An 18,917-nucleotide genomic window follows, 5' to 3' on the forward strand; every position below is an offset into this window, starting at 1 on the left:
ATGACAATTTTGACTAGTAGCAAGCAACCAAATCTCAACAGCCCAAACTCCATTTCTCACTTCAATACATTCTTGTAGGAGGAAAGAAGTCACAGGAAAAAAGTTGATTTGGGTTTTTTTTGTTTGTTTGTAAAATAGGATGTTCCTTCCATAATAACAAAGACTTTGTTATTTAGCAATGGATATTTATGAAGAATTTGGGGTAAAAATTAAATGATATGAGAGGTCTACACGGACCTTATTTTGAATATTCAAAGTGCCTTGTGTTTCTCAAAATGAATAAATGCCTAGAATAATTGGAAAGTAGTCTCTAATACCATCTTTGGAAGGAAAGGGACAAGTGGAACCTAAAAACCTATCCATAAAAAAATTATCATGGAACTAGATTTATACCTAGACATATTAAGAATTTCCCTTCTACCTAGACCACTGCTATTATTTTTAGAAGGTGGCTAATATGAACTTTTTTTTTCCGGTCCATCATGGGTCTGGGCACTGCACCTGAGTTTTTTCACTCAAGGCTAGCACTCTGCCAATTTGAGCCACAGCACCACTTCCAGTTTTCTGGTCATTAATCTGGCATAAGAGTTTCACAGACTTTCCTGCCTGGGCTGGCTTTGAACCACAATTCTCAGATCTCAGCTTCCTGAGTAACTAGGATTATAGACTTGAGCCACCAGCAACCAGCTATACTTCACTTTTTTAAATCAATATGATTGTTAAAAACATTTGGCCTGGGCTGGGGATATAGCCTAGTGGCAAGAGTGCCTGCCTCGGATACACGAGGCCCTAGGTTCGATTCCCCAGCACCACATATACAAAAAATGGCCAGAAGCGGTGCTGTGGCTCAGGTGGCGGAGTGCTAGCCTTGAGCGGGAAGAAGCCAGGGACAGTACTCAGGCCCTGAGTACAAGGCCCAGGACTGGCCAAAAAAAAAAAAAAAAAAAAAAACATTTGGCCTGATATTTAAAAGAAACACAAGAATTTAGTTTTGAGAAAATTAAGTATTTTAAGTTAAAAAACATTTATTTAGCTCTGAGACAGATCAACCCTCAAATATGGGTTAAATTTAACTAATCATCTTTATAAACAGCAATGAGTATGATTTTAAATTATGTGACCTCAGAATGAGAAGTAAAATTAGACCATAATTTTCTTTAGTACTCAAGAGGTTGAGATCTGAGGATCATAGATCAAAGTCAGCCCAGGAAGACAAATGAGAGACTCCTCTTATCTCCAACTAACCACCCCCTCAAAAAAAAAAAGCTAAAAATAGGCATGTCTCAAGTGGTAGAGCATTAGCCTTGAGTGGAAAAGCCAAGTGAACATGCAAGACCCTAAGTTCAAGCTCCTGTACTGGTGACACTGATACACACACACACACACACACACACACACACACACACACACACACACTTGATTATGGTGACCTGGTTTCATCCAAATGTTGTCATAATGCTGTATACCAACTAAGTTGTGACAAATTCTAGTCTTATCTATCTTTCTAAAATTCCAGTAAAAATAGCCCTCTTTGGGCCTCAACCACTGCAAACTAACCACATTTACATTAAAAAGATTAATACATTTTTCTTAGAACAGACCTCTGGATCTTCAATGTAATTGCAACCCTACCCTAAAGTGAGGTAGGGCAAAAGATAAAAGAGATAACTATAATTCTGCAATAGTTTTTCTAATGACTTATCTCAAAAGAAAAATCCTAAATGAATCCATAAGATGAATTCGATACTGCCTTGATATAGCTATAGAACTTTTTTCCTTTAAAGTAGCATCTTACACACCACCTTAATTGACCCCTAGATCATATTATTGCTGAATATTTGTCTGCTAGAAGTAAATACTCAGCATTTTAAAAGTAAACACTGACCACCATTTATTACTAGTTATCTTTGCACAAGTACACTTGTGACTCACTGTGTCTACATTCAAGAACACTCCACATTTCAAAACTTCACATTAAGAGTCAAATGCCAGGGTAAATAAAGATGAAGAATCTCAGTGTCCTTTCCACTTCTGAAAGACACAAGCGCATAGATGGCAGGGGCATCTTCTTTCTCTTATTTATATTATTTCCCCCAGTCAAATACTGTATTCTGCAAATGTAAAATCTGCTGATCAAGCAAATTACCATGTGCACAAAGTGAATTTTTAAACAAAAACACTAAAACCAAAGAAGAAAACAAAATAAAACAGATTATTTGGAGAAAAAAAAACTTAAAATTTGTAGATGGTTAATCTGTAATTTTAAAAAATAGGACATATTCGGGGCTGGGGATATGGCCTAGTGGCAAGAGTGCCTGCCTCATATCCATGAGGCCCTGGGTTCGATTCCCCAGCACCACATATACAGAAAATGGCCAGAAGTGGCGCTGTGGCTCAAGTGGTAGAGTGTTTGAGCAAAAAGAAGCCAGGGAAAGTGCTCAGGCCCTGAGGTTTAAACCCCAGGACTGGCAAAAAAAAAAAAAATAGGACATATTCAAAATAAGTTATAAAGGGGCTGGGAATATGGCCTAATGGCAAGAGTGCTTGCCTCATATACATGAAGCCCTGGGTTCAATTCCCCAGCACCTCATATACAGAAAACGGCCAGGAGTGGCGTTGTGGCTCAAGTGGCAGAGTGCTAGCCTTGAGCAAAAAGAAGCCAGGGACAGTGCTCAGGCCCTGAGTCCAAGGCCCAGGACTGGCAAAAAATAAAATAAATAGTAAATTAATAAAAACATCCTAGGAATAAGAAAGAGAAGATGAGCATCTTGACATTTTATTCTTTAAGGATATAAAATATGTTAATTAAAACATATAATCTAGACATGGTGTACACACCTATAATCCCAGCTACTTGGGAGGCAGACACAGGAAGATTGTGAGTTCAAGGCCAGCTTGTGCAAAACTAGTAAGACTCCAACTCAAAGAAAAGGAAAAGAAGTAGAAAAGAGGAAGAAAAAGAAGGGGGGGAAGGACGTAGCTAAAAAAAAATTACAACTAAAAAGCCTGGGAGGCATGGCCCAAGTGGCAGAAAGTTTGAAGTGCTAGATTTAATCCCTAGTAATGAGAAAATAAGAAAAAGAAATCTAACAACAAACAACATAAAAACATATAAAATGCTCCCCACTAGGAACTGCAGAACTGCAAATAAAAATTACCTTGTAATACCAAAAATAAAAAATAGCAAAATAGTCAAAGTTGGGCTGAAGGTGTGGTTCATAATAATAGAGCAAGAAACCCTGAGTTCAAACCCCAGGACCCAAATAAATAAGTTAGTAAGTAAAGTAGCCTAGATTGGCAAAGATATAGAGAAAAATAGTACTCATTCTCTGACAGAGTATAAACTGTCACAGCTACTTTGCAGAACAATCTGACATCGTCTAGCACAAATGAAAACGCACATGTCTACAAACCAATGACTCAAATTCTAGACCTATGTCCAAACTCTTGTTCATTTGCCTGAGGTAACATGTACAAAATGCTCACTGCACAGAACAGAAAATATCCTACATGTTTCTTTTATGAGATGAAAGAAAGGTATAGAATGTTCCTATGATAAAAGAGGAGGAAATTAAAGAGAATTAGCTGACTCCATACATAAGATATGGCTAGTTTCAAAAATATATTGAGTGTGAGAAAAGAAGCAAGATTATGCAAAATTATTTATTCATGAAAATGTTCTGGAACAATGGCTACCAATTCAATATTCTAAATCCTTTTGTAGTGAATGAATTACCTCAATTGAAAAAAAAATTCACTAGATATGAAACTCTTCCTGTTGACTTTAAGATACCATATAGTGTCATTTGTTAGCACTAGGAATATCCAAGTGTAATTTTTTTAAAAAGAAAAACTAGGAAGTACTTGAAAATGTTAGTTATATCATTAATATTTAAATCCTTAAAATCAAAACAAGCAATTAAATATGCCAAAATACAAACATGTGTTCAGTCTTAGTAGTAGGGACTTGAATGTTTTGTTGTATTATTCTCTGTACTGTCCAATCCCTTTTTTTTTCAGTCCTGAGAAATAAAGCAGACATGAACTACAAAGGGCAAAAAACAAGCAAAACGCAAAAAAGCAAATGGTAAATAAATATATATATGGAAAGCTATGTAAGTATTAATCAAATAAATGCATATTAAAGTAGGTGGGGTTTTTAATGCAGCAGATTAAGAAAGGTTGGTTTGGTTTTTTTTAACTATTAATTCCTTGTCCTGGCAACCATGTAGGAAAATGAGCCATCTTCTAACCCCTGGATAAGTAGACCCCAGAGACTTTATACTTTAGGGAGGAAAATTTGAAAATTCATATGAAAATATAAAATCTGGATATACTTGTTAGATGTAACTAGCACCCTTTTGGAAAATTAGCACAAGGAAAATTCTTGGAAAAAGTGTCTAAAATGAACATCAAGATGTCTATTAAAGCATTATTCATAGCAAATTAAAACTGGGAATAATACAAAGATCCAAATAAATTATAGTAAGTCCATATCATGTAACACTATGAAACAGCTCTGCAAAATGCTAATTTTACAAACATGAGGATAGGTTTGATAGACTCATGCTTACTGAACTATTAACTCTAGTTAGCTATAAAACATTCAGGTAACTTCTTTCCCTGTATTTTTGTGATTTGATTTTTCTATAACTCATGTATATCTATTAATTAGAAGAAATTATTTCCATTTGCACTTAAAAATTTGAATATAGGAGAGTTTTTTGGGGGTGGAGGGAGAGGTGCATGCACTCCTGTCTAGTACTAGGACTTGAATTCAAACCCAGGACCAGAGTACTTTTCCCTTGGCTGTTGTTTTTATTGTTGTTATTGGGGGAAGGAGGATTTGGGTGCTGGTTCTAGGGCTTGAACTCAGGGCCAGAGCTCTATCCCTGAACATTTTTGCTCAAGCAGTCTATCACTTGAGCCACATCTCCAACATCTCCAAATGTTTTTGTTGTTTTGTTTTGTTTTTATTTTTGGTGGGTTTTTTTTGGGTAATTGGAGATAAAAGTTTCCTGCTGATGGTGGTTTCAAACCACAATCCTCAGATCTCAGCCTCCTGAGTGTCTAGGATTACAGGCATGAACCACTTGCACCCAGTTTCTACCTTAGCTTTTTCTGCTGAAGGCTGGTACTCTACAAAGTAAGCCACACTTCTCCTTCTGACTTTTTCGCTGGTGACTGGATATGAAGGTCTCTCAGATTTTTCTGCCCAGGGTAGCTTCGAACCAAGATCTTCAGATCTCAGTCCTGAGTAGCAAGGATTACAGGAGTGAGCCACCAGGGCCCAGCTTATATGAGTTCTTCATAAAGTTTACATTGTATTGCTGTGATAGGTAATTTCCCAATTTCTAAGGTATCTCTTTTGAAGACTGCAACCACCAAGAGATAAAGACAGAGAGAAAGGAGAAAGAGAGATAAGTCATTGGGATCATCTGTAATAAAGAACAGAATAAAAAAGAAAAAGCCCAAGTTTGGTTCAAAGACAACACAATTGAGGGAGACTTCAAAACACCAAGAGAAAGAACAAAATCCCTTTAAGGAAAAATGATTAACCAATCGAGAACTCTGTCCTGCCTACTTTTCAAATAGTTCTACAGAGGCTAGCCAATGATAAAAAAAAAAAAAAAAAAGACTTCTGCAAAATACAGACAACATACCATGGAGGCACATGGTATAAATGACATCAAATATGACTCAAATTTGGATTACCAAATTTTGATAGTGGTTACACTGTAATATCGGGAAACAATTACCTTAGAACACCTACCATTTCTTTTTCTTTTTGTCTTTTTTCTTTTTTGGTACTGGGGATCGAACCCAGGACGTTGCACTTGCTAGGCAAACGCTTTGCCACTGAGCTACATCCCAGCCCTACCATTTCTTTTTCTGTTAAATGAGTTTTATTTTATTTTTATTGTCAGGGTGATATACAGAGAGGTTACAGTTACATACGTAAGGTAGTGAGTACATTTCTTGTCAAACTTGTCACCTCCTCCCTGAATGATTATTTTTATTAGCAACAATGATAATAATTTTAAAAGAATTAATGCACTAATAATAGGCCCTTTATCTATATCAAATTATACTGAATACTTTCTGTCAGAAGTTCTTAAGAATGTAGTCTAGGCATTTCAATATCCCTAAAACCTATTCAGGTAACTGGCAAAATTAAAACTACTTTCTTAAGCTGGGTGCCAGTGGTTCATGCCCATAATCATAGCTACACAAGAGGCTGAGATATGAGGATCATGGTTGGAAGCCAGCCCAGGCAATAGAGTCCATGGATTCTTATCTCCAATTAATCACAGAAAAATTAGGAAGTGGCACTGTGATTCAAGTGATAGAGCACTAGCCTTGAGCAAAAGAAGCTCAGGGACAATGCCCAAGCCCATAGTTCAAACCCAGGACTAGCAAAAATAAAACTTAAAAAACAAACTATTTTCTTAGTAACATCAAGACATGCCTTTGTAATCCTCATTTCTTTCTAGCGGCCAGTTGACTTTTCCAGAGGCCAAGATATGTGATAACCCCACAGACTGAACACAGAAATGGATATGAAGACCCTCCTGTCATCTATGAATCCAGACATTAAAGAGATTTACAAAAATAAACAATGCTATTTTCTCATTTTTTTGTTTTAGAAAAAAATGTGTTTTCATGGGGAATAGATTAGTTTTATTTGAAACACATCATTTGTCTAAAATGTCCATTTTAATTATTAGTAGAATAAAATTAATAGATACAACTTAAATAGATAAATTCTTTGAAACCCTGACTTCATTTGTAAAAGTGTAAGGAGACCTTCAGTCTCATGGGTTTGCAAATAAGGGATTTATATTTAATCTTTAATCTTTAGAAAGTTATATTTCTAGTGTTACTCCCATAACACAAATTAGAAAAGAGAAAAATAACCTGCCCAAGATCATGCAAGGAAACCCTTAAACCAGCCTTTGGATGCAAGCCTGTAAATCCTGATCTTAACTCCTCTTCTATATTAAACAATGCCTACCTAAAATAGTTAAAGATCACTCTTTACAGTTAAATGCTAATCTCTGTTTAAAGGGAAATATTCCATATTTGCTCTGTATTCTTTTTTCCTGAATAATTACTTATTTATTGTCAAAGTGATATACAGAGAGGTTACAGTTTCATACGTAAGGCAATGGGTACATTTCTTGTACAATTTGTTACCTCCTCCCTCATTTCCCACTCCCCTTCCCTCTTTTCCTCTTCCCCCATGAGTTGTTCAGTTGGTTTACACCAAATAGTTTTGTAAGTATTGCTTTAGGAGTCATTTGTCTTTTTATCCTTTGTCTCTCGATTTTGATATTCCCTTTCCCTTCTCTCAGTCCTACAAAGTAATGTGTGCTCATGATATACATAAGGTATTAACTTTTATTCTTTCAAATCAAACACTACAGAAATATACTCACATCCCCACAACACCACAAGCACTCAATGAAGAAAACTACTGATAAGACTTTGGTGCTCACTCATCCACAATTTCATTTACACATACACACACATATACACTGTGTGTGCACACACGTGCACTCCCGTGCACGCTGGCCCAAGGACTTTTAACTAAAAACCTGGGCACCTGTCCTTGAGCTTTTTGCATACAAGGCTAACACTCTACCACTTGAGCCACAGCTTCACTTCCAACTTTTTGGTGGTTAACTGGGGATAAGAGTTTCTTGGACTTTCCTGCTTAGCCAGATTCAACTTGAAATCCTCAGATCTCAGCCTCCACAATAGGAAAGATTATAGGCATAAGCAACTAGTACCCAGCAGATACATACACTTTTTATCTGAATAGGCCTATCTCTTAAATGGTTAGGGACTTGTAATTTGACTTATTTCACTTAATAACCTCTTCAAAGTCTGTCTGTATTCACAAACAGATTTACTACTTTTTATAGATTACCATCACTTAACTGCCCCAGTCTGCTATATGGTTTTTGTCAAATTTTTGATACTACAAAAACAGTCATAAGAAATACATAGTATAATTGGGTACTTGTAAAGTATCTTTTGGAAACTTCCTACAAGTAAATTCACTGGGATAAAGGGTATAAACATTCAATATAGTAATAGATTTTGCCAAATTCCCACCAAAATGTTCATGCCCAATTTATATTCTCAATTAAAACATATGAAATATCATCTAACATCTCAGCTTTTAAGTACTTTGGAAAATTATATTTACATTGCTCCAAAATGACAAGTACTAAAATTGTTCTCACTAGTCATCCTAATTCCTCAGAACTACACAAAAATAGCACTCACATTTTTAATGAATTTATACCTGTCATTTTAATTTATACCTCTTTTAGCTCAAAAGATAAAATACTAGAAGTACCCACAAAATTCTGAATAGGTACCTTGATTTTTTAAAAGTTGTCTAAATTCTCTCAGATGAAAATCACAGCTCTGCAGTAAAGCTAGTCTCAAAACTACCAAATTGTATCAATGACCAAATTACCTTACATAAAATAGTAAGCAACAGATTTCATATCATAAATGTCAATTGAACAGATTACAAAAGTAAAAATGGCTGTATGGAAAGAATGTTCTCTGAAACTCACATCTTACCTGAAATTGAAAACACTAATATTTTAAATGAACTGTTTTGAATATGACTGTTCATATTAGTCATGCTAAACTAGTATAAATCTTTGGCACTAACAAATAAGATTACGGTCATTTCTACTAAGTAGACAGCTTAACAATGCATCACACTGTAACCTGCTTCTTCATTGTATTGACTAATGGATATTCGAGTCTTCATTATTTCATTAAAATCTCTTGTCCTAGTTTTAAATTGAAGGTTTCCCATATTTCCTTGTAACAGTAAAACCTCATTAATTCAAATCCAATTAGCTCAGAAATGGTGTATGTTATCCTTCTCTGGTAACAAGTTGAAAATACTGTAATTTCTTCCTCAACAAGTCTCATAATATTATTGTGAAGTAAAGGAAATCAACCTGAAAATCAATTCACGTTTCTAAACCACAAATTTGTAAAACTAAACATTCAGCCAACTTCATGGCTGAGAAATTCATACTCAGTTCTAGGGTTCATTTCTGGTTATCAGCTACTGTATATAGTGAAGATGATTTCACCTGTCACTATTCATAGCTCTCTTCAGTCATTTAGAGTATGAACATTTCTTTTAAACATCTGAACTCAGACTTTCCTCGGTTCATTTGTGTAGTTTCTCCCATTTTCAAGGGGCAGAATTTTATCCTATAACTTATAGAGCTACAACTTAGTGAAGCATGGCATCTTTCAAAAGACAGAAGAAGTAGCCATAGAAATACCTAGCATTCTATTCTCCGTGTACTCTTATCATTTGAAAAAAACTTTATAGCAAAAAATAAGTCTCAGGATTAAGTGACATGCTTGGTGTTACTTGAACTTACAACTAACTATTCCCAATAAACAGAAAAACCTACTCCTGCAATCTGAATCATGTGTAATTACAGTATGACAAGGTCTCTCCTGGGCATTGTAAGTTGGCATTTTTCCCAGGACTTGTCACATCATGGGAACCACACATACAAATAAAAATCCAAAAATAAACATTTTAGAACAATGGCTTATAGACTTCATAAAGAAACTCCACAGTTGAGAATTTTTTTTAAATGTAGAGTCCAAGTACCAGATATCCCTCACTAGACAGGTGTGAGGAGACCTCACTGTTACCAAGTGGCTTACCACACCTAGCAACATCTCCCAGGTGTAGGCTTTTGTGGGCAGCACCTTCTTGTTCCCTCAGGCTGGACAGAAAATCATTACACATAAGAAATAAAGGGAACCATCACCACAAACATTCACTAAGAGAAGCAGTGTGTAAAAAGCAGAAGAGGGTGATCATCTTTAATTTCATAATGCCAATTTGTTGATTGTCAGGGTGCCTAAATAAAGTTACTTTAAGAGTTACATCTTCTGTCAATTGAGTTAATCTTCCTAATACAATAAATATTGGGGTTTTTTTTGTTAAGTTATTTCACCTTGAAATGAACAACAGCCAAGTAGCAGTAATACTGTGCATTATGCATCTTAGAAGGTGGTTTCTTTTGTTTAAACTCCTCCGCAATGGCTCTACGGACAGATGGAAAGAGATTCTCAGAAGCATCATATTCAACCTTCTGCAATGACAAAACTTAACAATGCCTACCATTACCAAAGCTTTCAAGAAATATAAAGTATGATATCGCTCTTTATATTTTGGTATAAAATGCTAACAAATACTAAATGTTATTTTCTAAAGGCCATGTACATTTCTAGTGTCAGATACATTTATTAACCATTAATGAAGCCCATCAAAAATTCAATCATTCAAGTTTTCAAGAGAAACTATAAACCAAGCCACTAAAAGCACAAAAATACAATCATCCTTCCTATTACATAAACACTGGAACAAAAATAAGCACCAACACAAACTCTGCCACCTCAAAAGCACATAACATTTCTCCTTTCTTTATTCATCCCTGAATGTTCAGTAATTTCCACGTAGATCTAAGCAGAATGGATTTATAATGATGTTACTCTAAGAAACTGCAGGAGTTCTAGATGCCAATAAAGATTACGGATCAAATGGAAGATAACTACTAACCATTGTGTCGACTTAGATAAATAAACCTGCACACAAACAAAGCACCTTATTGTATTTGTACTGATACCTCCACTAATCCAACTAAAACAACCAGGGAGTAGCTTTCCAGAGGCTGAAGGGAATTGAAGCCAGGGTTTCTAAAAAAAAAAACAAAAAACCCTTCAAATTTATTTTGAAGTGACACCCTTTTATTTTCCTCAAAATTGTCCTGCTTTTTATGGAAAAAATGTTTGGGGCTGCAGAGGCTCATTCTGGTTTATGAAAACCAGATTCTAAGGCAAAGAACCAAAGTGGCGAAGGACAGAAAATATAGGCAACACAGCTTCATGTCTCTGAAAGTCAGCTTGACACCTATAAAGGAACCCCCTCCGTCATCCGACAGACACAAAATTCAGGGAGCAGACAAATGTCATGGAGGAGCGAGGACAAGGAAGCCCCTAACTAAGTAAAACCCCCACTGGGGTAGTGTGTGGCAGTGGCTAATCCCCCACCCCCCACAAAGAAAATCTGGCAACTGACATCCAATGTCTCACATACAGCCAGGAAGACAGAGAAGACTCCAAGAAGAATCAACTTCTTATGACAGAACAATAACTATATGCAATGCATTCTTAACTGATAGCACAGGTAAATCTCTATTTCTCTAAGAACGGGGGCGGGGGGGAGAGGGCGCAAACTGTTTATTCCCTCCAGCCCCACACCCCAAACCTCCAACCCAACAACTAATTGCGCCTTCCCCACAGAACCTGCCGCTAACCCCAGAGGACCATTAAGGGCTGGTTTGGGATGAGTAAACACAAGACACCTGACGGTCCTTTCTCAGCGGTGACTTTCACCGAGCTGAAGTCTCTCTCGCAGGCGCGCGGGCAGGAGCCCGGACCTGGCCAGCGCGGCGCCGCGCACCGGAGTCCCAAGGCTCCGCCAGGCAGTGATCACAGCTCGGGGGGCGGGGAGCAGGGCAGTAGGACCGCCCGGGCCAAGCGATTGTTGCCTCGTTGAGCAAAGACATTTTTTTTTTTAAGCAAATCTCTTTTGTATTCGAGCCCTACCTCTTTTTGGCCTTGGAAAGCTTTCGTGCAAGTGGAAGACGACTTTCTCCACAAAGTGCTGTATGTTACTGTGCTCCGGACCGCGCACGAACACCATCCAGTCGTGGGTAAAGCCCTCCACGGTGGGTTTTTTCCTCACCTGGGCGCGGTGCCCCAGCTCCAGCTTCACCTGCACGGCACACTGCAGGCAAGGGGGAGGAGAGACAGCGGTGAACAACAGGAAGGCGATCGTTCGGTACTGAACATTGCGCCTGACATTTTTTTTCCTCCTTGAAACGCACATAAAAGGAAACGGCAGTGCCCTCTGCATCCACGTTTCACGCGCGTGGGCGCACACACCCCACACCCCCAAAATACACCGGCCGCATCGGGCCGGTCCCCAGGAACCGAGGGTCTCGCATGCAGAAAAGCCAGGATTGTAACGGAATGTTACCCCCAGTCGGGAAGGGGGTCCGTTGCGGGAGAGGGGAGGGGGGAGAACACACACTCAGCCGCGAGAAGCAACAACAAATCCATCGGCAACAAATTAGGAAACAATTAAGAGGCGAAGCCGAGCAGTTTCCCGGCGTGGGAGGGGAGGTGGCTGGAAACACCGGGGCGGGGGGGAGGGGGATTGTGGCCAGTCCCTTCCCCGAAAGTACCACGGCGACGGGCACACGCCGAGGAAGTCTTTGTGTACGTGTGTGTGCGTGCGAGTGGAGCGCTGTGCCAGGCGGAATGGAAACTACAGGCAGCCTGTACTGATGGGCACAAACTCCGTGGTCTTTTCTTACCAGGGGGTTCGTGCACAACAAAAATGAGACGTCGTCACACACACACACACACACACACACGCACACGCTCGAAGGAAAACACGCCGAGGCATCCGTAACTTAAAGTACCCGCATCCCCCTCCCCAAAGAAAAGCTCCCCCCCCCCCACTCCACGCGATGGGAGAAGCCAGCGGAACAGAACCCCCGCAACACACTTTCAAGAAGCAAAGTGGTCCCAAACTACCTCCTACCTTCCCCGCCCGCCCTCCCTCTCCCCCACCAAAAAAAAAAAAAAATGAAATTCAACGAAGCCAGGCGGGCGGACAGCCGCCGAGCCTGGGCTTGGCGTACACTGGGCGCTGGGGCAAAGTTGCGTGCAGCCCCGCCGCTGTCAGCCCGCACATTCCGGCTCACACAGGCGCGCGCGCCGGGGAGAACGCACCATCGTAGCCTACGGCCGCGGAGCTTTGCGGAGGTGCGGCCGCCCAGGCTGCTCGCCGCGTCCCCGGACCGTGCCCGCAGCTCTCGGCGGCGGCGGCTGAAATATGGCTGAGTTATTATTCGCCTCCTTCCACCGTGTCTGAGTGTGTGAGTGCGCGCGTGTGAGCGAGTGTGTGAGTGCGCTTCTTGTGATTGCAAAGAGGCAAGGAGGGAGGGAAGGAGGGAGGGAGAGAGGCTCGGGGGGTGGAGGGGCGAGCGTGTGTGCGTGTGAGTGTATGTGAGTGTGTGTATGTGTGTGTGCGCGCGCGGGCGCGGGCGCGCGCCAGGGGGGTGGGGAGGAGGGGAGCGGAGGCTGAGGGAGAGGCAGCAGCTCCCTGCAAGCCGTACCAACCTTTCTCTAATTGGAACCGCGGAGCGAGCCCCGGCGCTGGCGCTGTCTGGGCTGCGGCGGCGCAGGGCAAAGGAGGGAAAGAGAGGAGAGGGAGAGGGGGAGGTTCTTTTATTATTATTAATCATCATCATCATTATTAATGCATGTACTTACCGAGCTAGCCATGCCTGGGGGCCCGGAGAATTTTCTGGGGTGTTGTGTGGTACCCCCCCACCCCTCCCCGTCCCGCTTCAGCTGTAATTCATGAAGAGGCAGCTATGAATGAGAGCGCGCCCAGAAGCGGAGGGTAGATGGCGGACATTCTCTGCCTTTCCTCCCCCAACCCCCTCGCCCTGTGCTCGCTCTCTCGCTCGCTTATTAAACTCAGCCCCAAAAGCAAAAGCAGCAGCAAGCAGCAGCAGCAGCAGCAGCAGCAGCCAGCTCCTGGGCCAGAGGATGATTCCGGAGCATGCGCTCTGGCGCCTGACACTCGGGCTCCCAACCTCACGGGGCGGAGGGAGGGCGCGCGGGCGGGGCGGAGCGCGCGGGGAGGCCGTGCGAGCGAGCCAGGGGGAGCTCGAAAGCGCCAATCACCAGCCGCCTCCCGAAACCCCCGCGGCCCGCAGAGCCACACTGGAAAGCCTCGCTTAAAGTAACAGGTTCCTGATGGGGAGGGGGGTGGCGGGGAAGAAATGTAGGGTGGGGGGAGACCCTGGAGTCGCGAGGGAAGGAAACCCGCTGGGGAGCCATCCCAACCCCAGCGTAAACTCCGTTCGCCCTACAATAAAAAACGGATTAAAACTGCTGGAATGCAGCCACTGCCTAGAGCTCCCAGCAGTCAGAGAAGGAGTGTTCAACCTAGTCTTTGGCGTTAGTTAGCAAGTGGGGGAGACTTTCTTTTACTTTACCCAACGTATTGTGTGTGTGTGTGTGTGTGTGTGTGTGTGCTGGGGAAAGGGGAAAAAAGCAAGAACACACACCCAAACTTACTTAAAGAGGACGAACGAAATTCACCCAACCAGAAAGCTAGTATCAAAATAGCTATCGCTGAGACTGAACCCACCACGGTCTCCTGGCCCCTTCCCACTCACTGGCAAGCACCCGCCCACCTCACTCCCTGCTCTTCTGCCACTGCCACCGGCCGCCGAAATTGTTGCAAATGAAATGAGCAAGAAACTAGCTTGCTATTTCCTTCCCAGGGAACGCCTCCCTTATTGGGTAATCTAGAGCTGGAAGCTTCACAAAGCCATGTCCAGGTGAAGGCTAGACACCTGGGAGTGCCCAGCGCAGACCTTCGGGGACCTGGCTCCCGGTTGTTTTTCTTCAGGATGCTTTCTCCCCCGACAGCTTGCTGGGTTGAAACGGAACCAGAAGACTGTCCGCTGAGGATGTGAGGGTGCGCTAGGCGACCAGGAGCTTTAAAATCGCAGATAAAGTTAATACTGACTGTAATGTGCATAAATTGGATTATAATCTTTAGGCATATTGGTGACAGCCAACGTAATCCATTTCTGGGTATTAATTCATTTAGGCTCCCGGATGACAACCAATCTCAGGAGTGTTCTCTGAGTCTCTCTTAAATGTTCCCATTCTCAGTAGCCGTGGATAGAGTGGTGGTCATGGTGTGTGGGTCTCAAGGAAATGTAGTGGCTGACTTTCTTTAGAAATTTGTATAATCTTTTTAAAGGAAACGAGTAAGAACTAGACGACTGATATGAAAAATCAAAGATGGGTGTAAATTTGATTCGTTAAGTGAAGATCATTGCATCTTCCTAGCTCTGATTCCTAGCAGGTAGGAGGTTGACTGGACATCGGGGCTCCTAAAGTTCAATTCTCCCTGCTGCACACACACACACACACACACACACACACACACACACACAATGATAAGAATCAGATTGTATCACTTCTACCCAGTTTCGATATCCAAGCCAGCAAACTTCCAGGTCCCCAGTGGTTTAAAGTGATAGTTTCCCAGTTACAACCAAAACAACTCCGTTGAGGCTCCCAGCCTTCATCAATCCTTGACAGGTTTAGCATAAAGAGGAGAAAATGGCTGGGAGTATCTTAATCCAAATGCAATGGCTTAGGTGTCTCAACAAAGTAGATAAATGTGTATCATCTTGTCCGTGAATGTAAGTACATATCACAACTATATAAGTATTATAATCTTGTAGGTATGTGTGATGCTGTGTCTGATTGCATAAGGGCTAACTTGACATACCCATAGACAAACTGTGGCTCCAGTATCTATGTGAGGGGTAGATCTACCTGCTGTGCCTTTTTAAACCTTTGATAAAATGATTGAATTAAAGAGATCCTTTGGAAAGATAAGACTGTAAAGTGAAAGTTTTCAAATTGGATTAATTATTAAAGCCCTTTCCAGTTAAGTAATAACTATTAGCAATGAGTGTGGCTTAGAACGCGAGTGAGAAATGAGAACCTGATTCCTATTTGAATTGATTTCAGAGTTTTGGCCAACATCTCTTTATGCTTTGCCCTGGTCTCATAATTCTTCCCAAAACATGAGGATAAAGGTGTTGATTTTCCTTTGTTGAATTACTGTTTTGCTGAATTCAGATTCATGCGATCAGGAGTAAACCAGAGTCTGTGAGGTCTATCCCCAATAACTGTCCTTTCTCAAAGAATGCTTTGATACCGGAGACTGGTGATTCCTAATCTCTACGCACTAGAAATTTAAATTCCGTCAGTAGATGGCGCACAGATCCCTTCCACTGACGTCCTTATGTGACCCTCCCCTCCCCCTAAACAACAAAAAGACTAGGACCAGTAGAAAAGATAGAAAAAGAAAAACATGAATACTCCAGAAAAACCAGAATACTCTAGATTCAACTTTGAACAAAGAAATTTATGGTAATCTTTCTATTTATAATTCATACCTATTGTAAGAAGTTGGCTTGTTAAAAGCAATCAAAACAAATTCCTTCCTTATTTAATTAAATTGGAGATCTTCACATTTTAAGTGAGGTACAAATATGGAAAATATCTGTGGGTATTCAGTAGTATAACTATTGAAAAAGCACTGCTGTGTAGTTTTTTAATTCCAATTAATAATAGCAATATTTAAAATTAAGGCGATGAGGGATAGGTCCTCCAGTTATTCAGAGTAATCATCTTACCAAAATATATTCTATGAGGTGTAGCACAGTAAGAAGCACTATGGGGCTTATATGAGGAGCAGAAGAGAAAAATGATTGGTGTCTTATCAAATAAGAATAGTTTTGAGAATGAAAAATGACAGTGTCTGTAATGAATCTTATCTTCTGATCACTTCCACCACCACTATCACCATTGTTCTAGCACTCATCATCTGGTTTCAGGATTTTCATTTCCATGTGTTTTGCTAATTTAGAAATTGAGGCCAGATTGGATGTTGCTAGCACAATAAAAAAAAAAAAATCTTGCCTGGGCCAGTGGTAGGCACCTGTAATCCTAGCTACTCAAAAGGCTGAGATCTGAGGATCGCAGTAGTTCGAAGCCAGCCTGGGCAGGAAAGTCCAGTCCATGAGACTCTTATCTCCAATATACTAATCAGAAAAAGCCAGAAATGGACCTGTAAGTCAAGTGAGAGAGCACTAACCTTGAGCACAAACAGGCTCAAGGACAGTGCTCAGGGCCAAGAGTTCAGGCCCCAGGACTGGCAATAAACAAACAAATAAATAAGAAAATCTTTAAAGTGTAATTAAGATGTGAAAGAGTACCTGGAAATAAATTTTATCTGTTGGTTGTAACAAATTATTAATAATTTACAAGCTCAAATATTTACATCAATAAAAATGAACTATTTGCTGTCTTTCGCCGTGTGGATTTGGAAAAAGATTTACCAGGGAAAACTAGATAATGGGACAGACAGTAAATAGACATTTTACAAACTTACATTCAAAATAATTAAGAACTTCTATAATGTATGGTATGCCTTGTGTACTAATTTATAGCTTCATTCACCAAAATAATTACATGTGTCAGGAACAGAGGCAGGATCTCAGAGTGTATAAATTAGAGTTCCTGTTGTCAAAGTTTATAACCCAGGGGAAAAATTTTTCACCTAAACCATTTCTTTTTCTTTTTCTTTCTTTATTTTTTTGGCCAGTCCTGGGCCTTGAACTCAGGGTCTAAGCACTGTCCCTGGGCTTCTTTTTGCTCAAGGCTAGCATTCTGCCACTTGAGCCACAGTGCCACTAGCCATCTTTTTTTTTTTTTTTTTAATTTCATAACATGAAGAACTGACATGAACAGTTAGAGGACAAGGAAAACAGGTACCAGATTAAAAGCTGGGAGTTGTTGCACTCACCTCCTTTTAATACTTGGAAAGGGATGAGGAGTTGCAAATTCTTTTTCCAATAGCAGCCAATTCCGAACTTCCTTTTCCTTGATAGGAAGTGTCCTCTATGTTTACTTTTTGTTCTTCACTTGGGGAATGGAGAAGGTAGAGAGGGAATCCTACAATGAAAGAAAGCTAAGTATTGTCAAGATCATGCTCACATTCCCTTAGTTGAAAATGTCTCCCTGTTTCTTATAAAAATGTCTTGGTTCAAAAGGTTGCTTATTTAATATTATATCTAATTCATGGAATAATGTGTTGGAAATGCCGAAACAGGAAGAATCATCACTACTTTGGAAAAAAAATTGTTTTGATAACTAGTTAAGCACTATTTCTAGGGCTACGAAAATGCACAGAGCTTTTTTTTAACCACCAGAGCCTCTTCATGTGTAAATTATTCCCTGAGAGTCATTTAAGTGATGCATTTATACATTTAGAAGACAAGAAGTACCTCCATGGTAATAATTTATTAATTTGATAGGCTGTATCCCTAATTTAATAAATAGCACCCCAAGGCCTAAAAATTAATCAAAGACATTTGTAAGACTAGAAATATGTAACACAATAAATACTGGGAGTCAGTTAATAGAATGTGATTGAATATGTTTCCCTAATGTAAATAGGATCCCTAGTGGAATATCTGTAGGTAAAATACACAATAAATTTAAAGTACTTCCTAGAAATCTTTTAAAAGTAGACCATTTCATTTTATCTTTATTCCTACCATTTCTTCAAAGCCTACTGTGAAATTTTCCACCCCCCCTTTAAAAAAATTAGTTGATGTCTCTGATTTCCAATAGATATATGGATTCTTTTCATGTATCATTTCACCTCTCTCAGAAGTATCATCCAACCCTCGTGCTGTATGAGGCCTGAGAATCATTTGGTACATTTGCACAGAAATGCATACTTCCTGTTGGCCACCTGTAGCTGTCTGCCTTTATTAGTGACTTTGTATGGCCTGAGAATTTCTAATGGCCCTTGGCAGAAAAGGGCTCCCTGCTTAGGAAATCAAGTCTTAATTAATACTAATATCATATATATATTTATTTATTTGGTAAAAATGGTAACATACCATACTAAGACTATAATTTAGAGTAGACAGCTCAAAATTCAATTAATGGGCAAATGAAACTTATGAAGGAGAAATCACTCCATTCTATGTACTAAATGGTATGACCATGTTTTGAAAATAATACTAAGCCCCTAAGAAGTGAGTGATTTAGTACCTTCTGGTAGGATTGGGTATCCTTGTTGGGTTATTTCCAGTGAAGAATCCACAAGGATGTTACTAACTTTGTAGATAATCCACAATGACATAATTTATGTGTGTAGA

At 40.1% G+C, this 18,917-nt stretch overlaps 1 protein-coding gene across 2 annotated transcripts in view; it reads right to left on the minus strand.

Annotated features, from left to right (window-relative positions):
- The window catches only part of Mllt3 (MLLT3 super elongation complex subunit), a 268,951-nt gene extending 255,270 nt beyond the window's left edge, over positions 1 to 13,681 (minus strand). Inside the window, exons 1-2 of one of the 2 annotated variants that reach the window (XM_048357755.1) lie at positions 13,414 to 13,681; positions 11,677 to 11,857 (exon numbers count right to left, since the gene is read on the minus strand). In XM_048357755.1, the coding sequence (XP_048213712.1) occupies positions 11,677 to 11,857; positions 13,414 to 13,425 (193 nt within the window). In that variant the 5' untranslated portion in view covers positions 13,426 to 13,681. Of the gene's footprint in view, positions 1 to 11,676; positions 11,858 to 12,870; positions 13,070 to 13,413 lie in introns of those variants that run through there. The other variant, XM_048357823.1, reaches the window with a different exon arrangement.
- Between the last annotated feature and the right edge of the window lie 5,236 nt (positions 13,682 to 18,917).

This window comes from Perognathus longimembris, chromosome 1 (assembly GCF_023159225.1).
Source record: "Perognathus longimembris pacificus isolate PPM17 chromosome 1, ASM2315922v1, whole genome shotgun sequence".
Classification (NCBI taxonomy): Eukaryota; Metazoa; Chordata; class Mammalia; order Rodentia; family Heteromyidae; genus Perognathus; species Perognathus longimembris.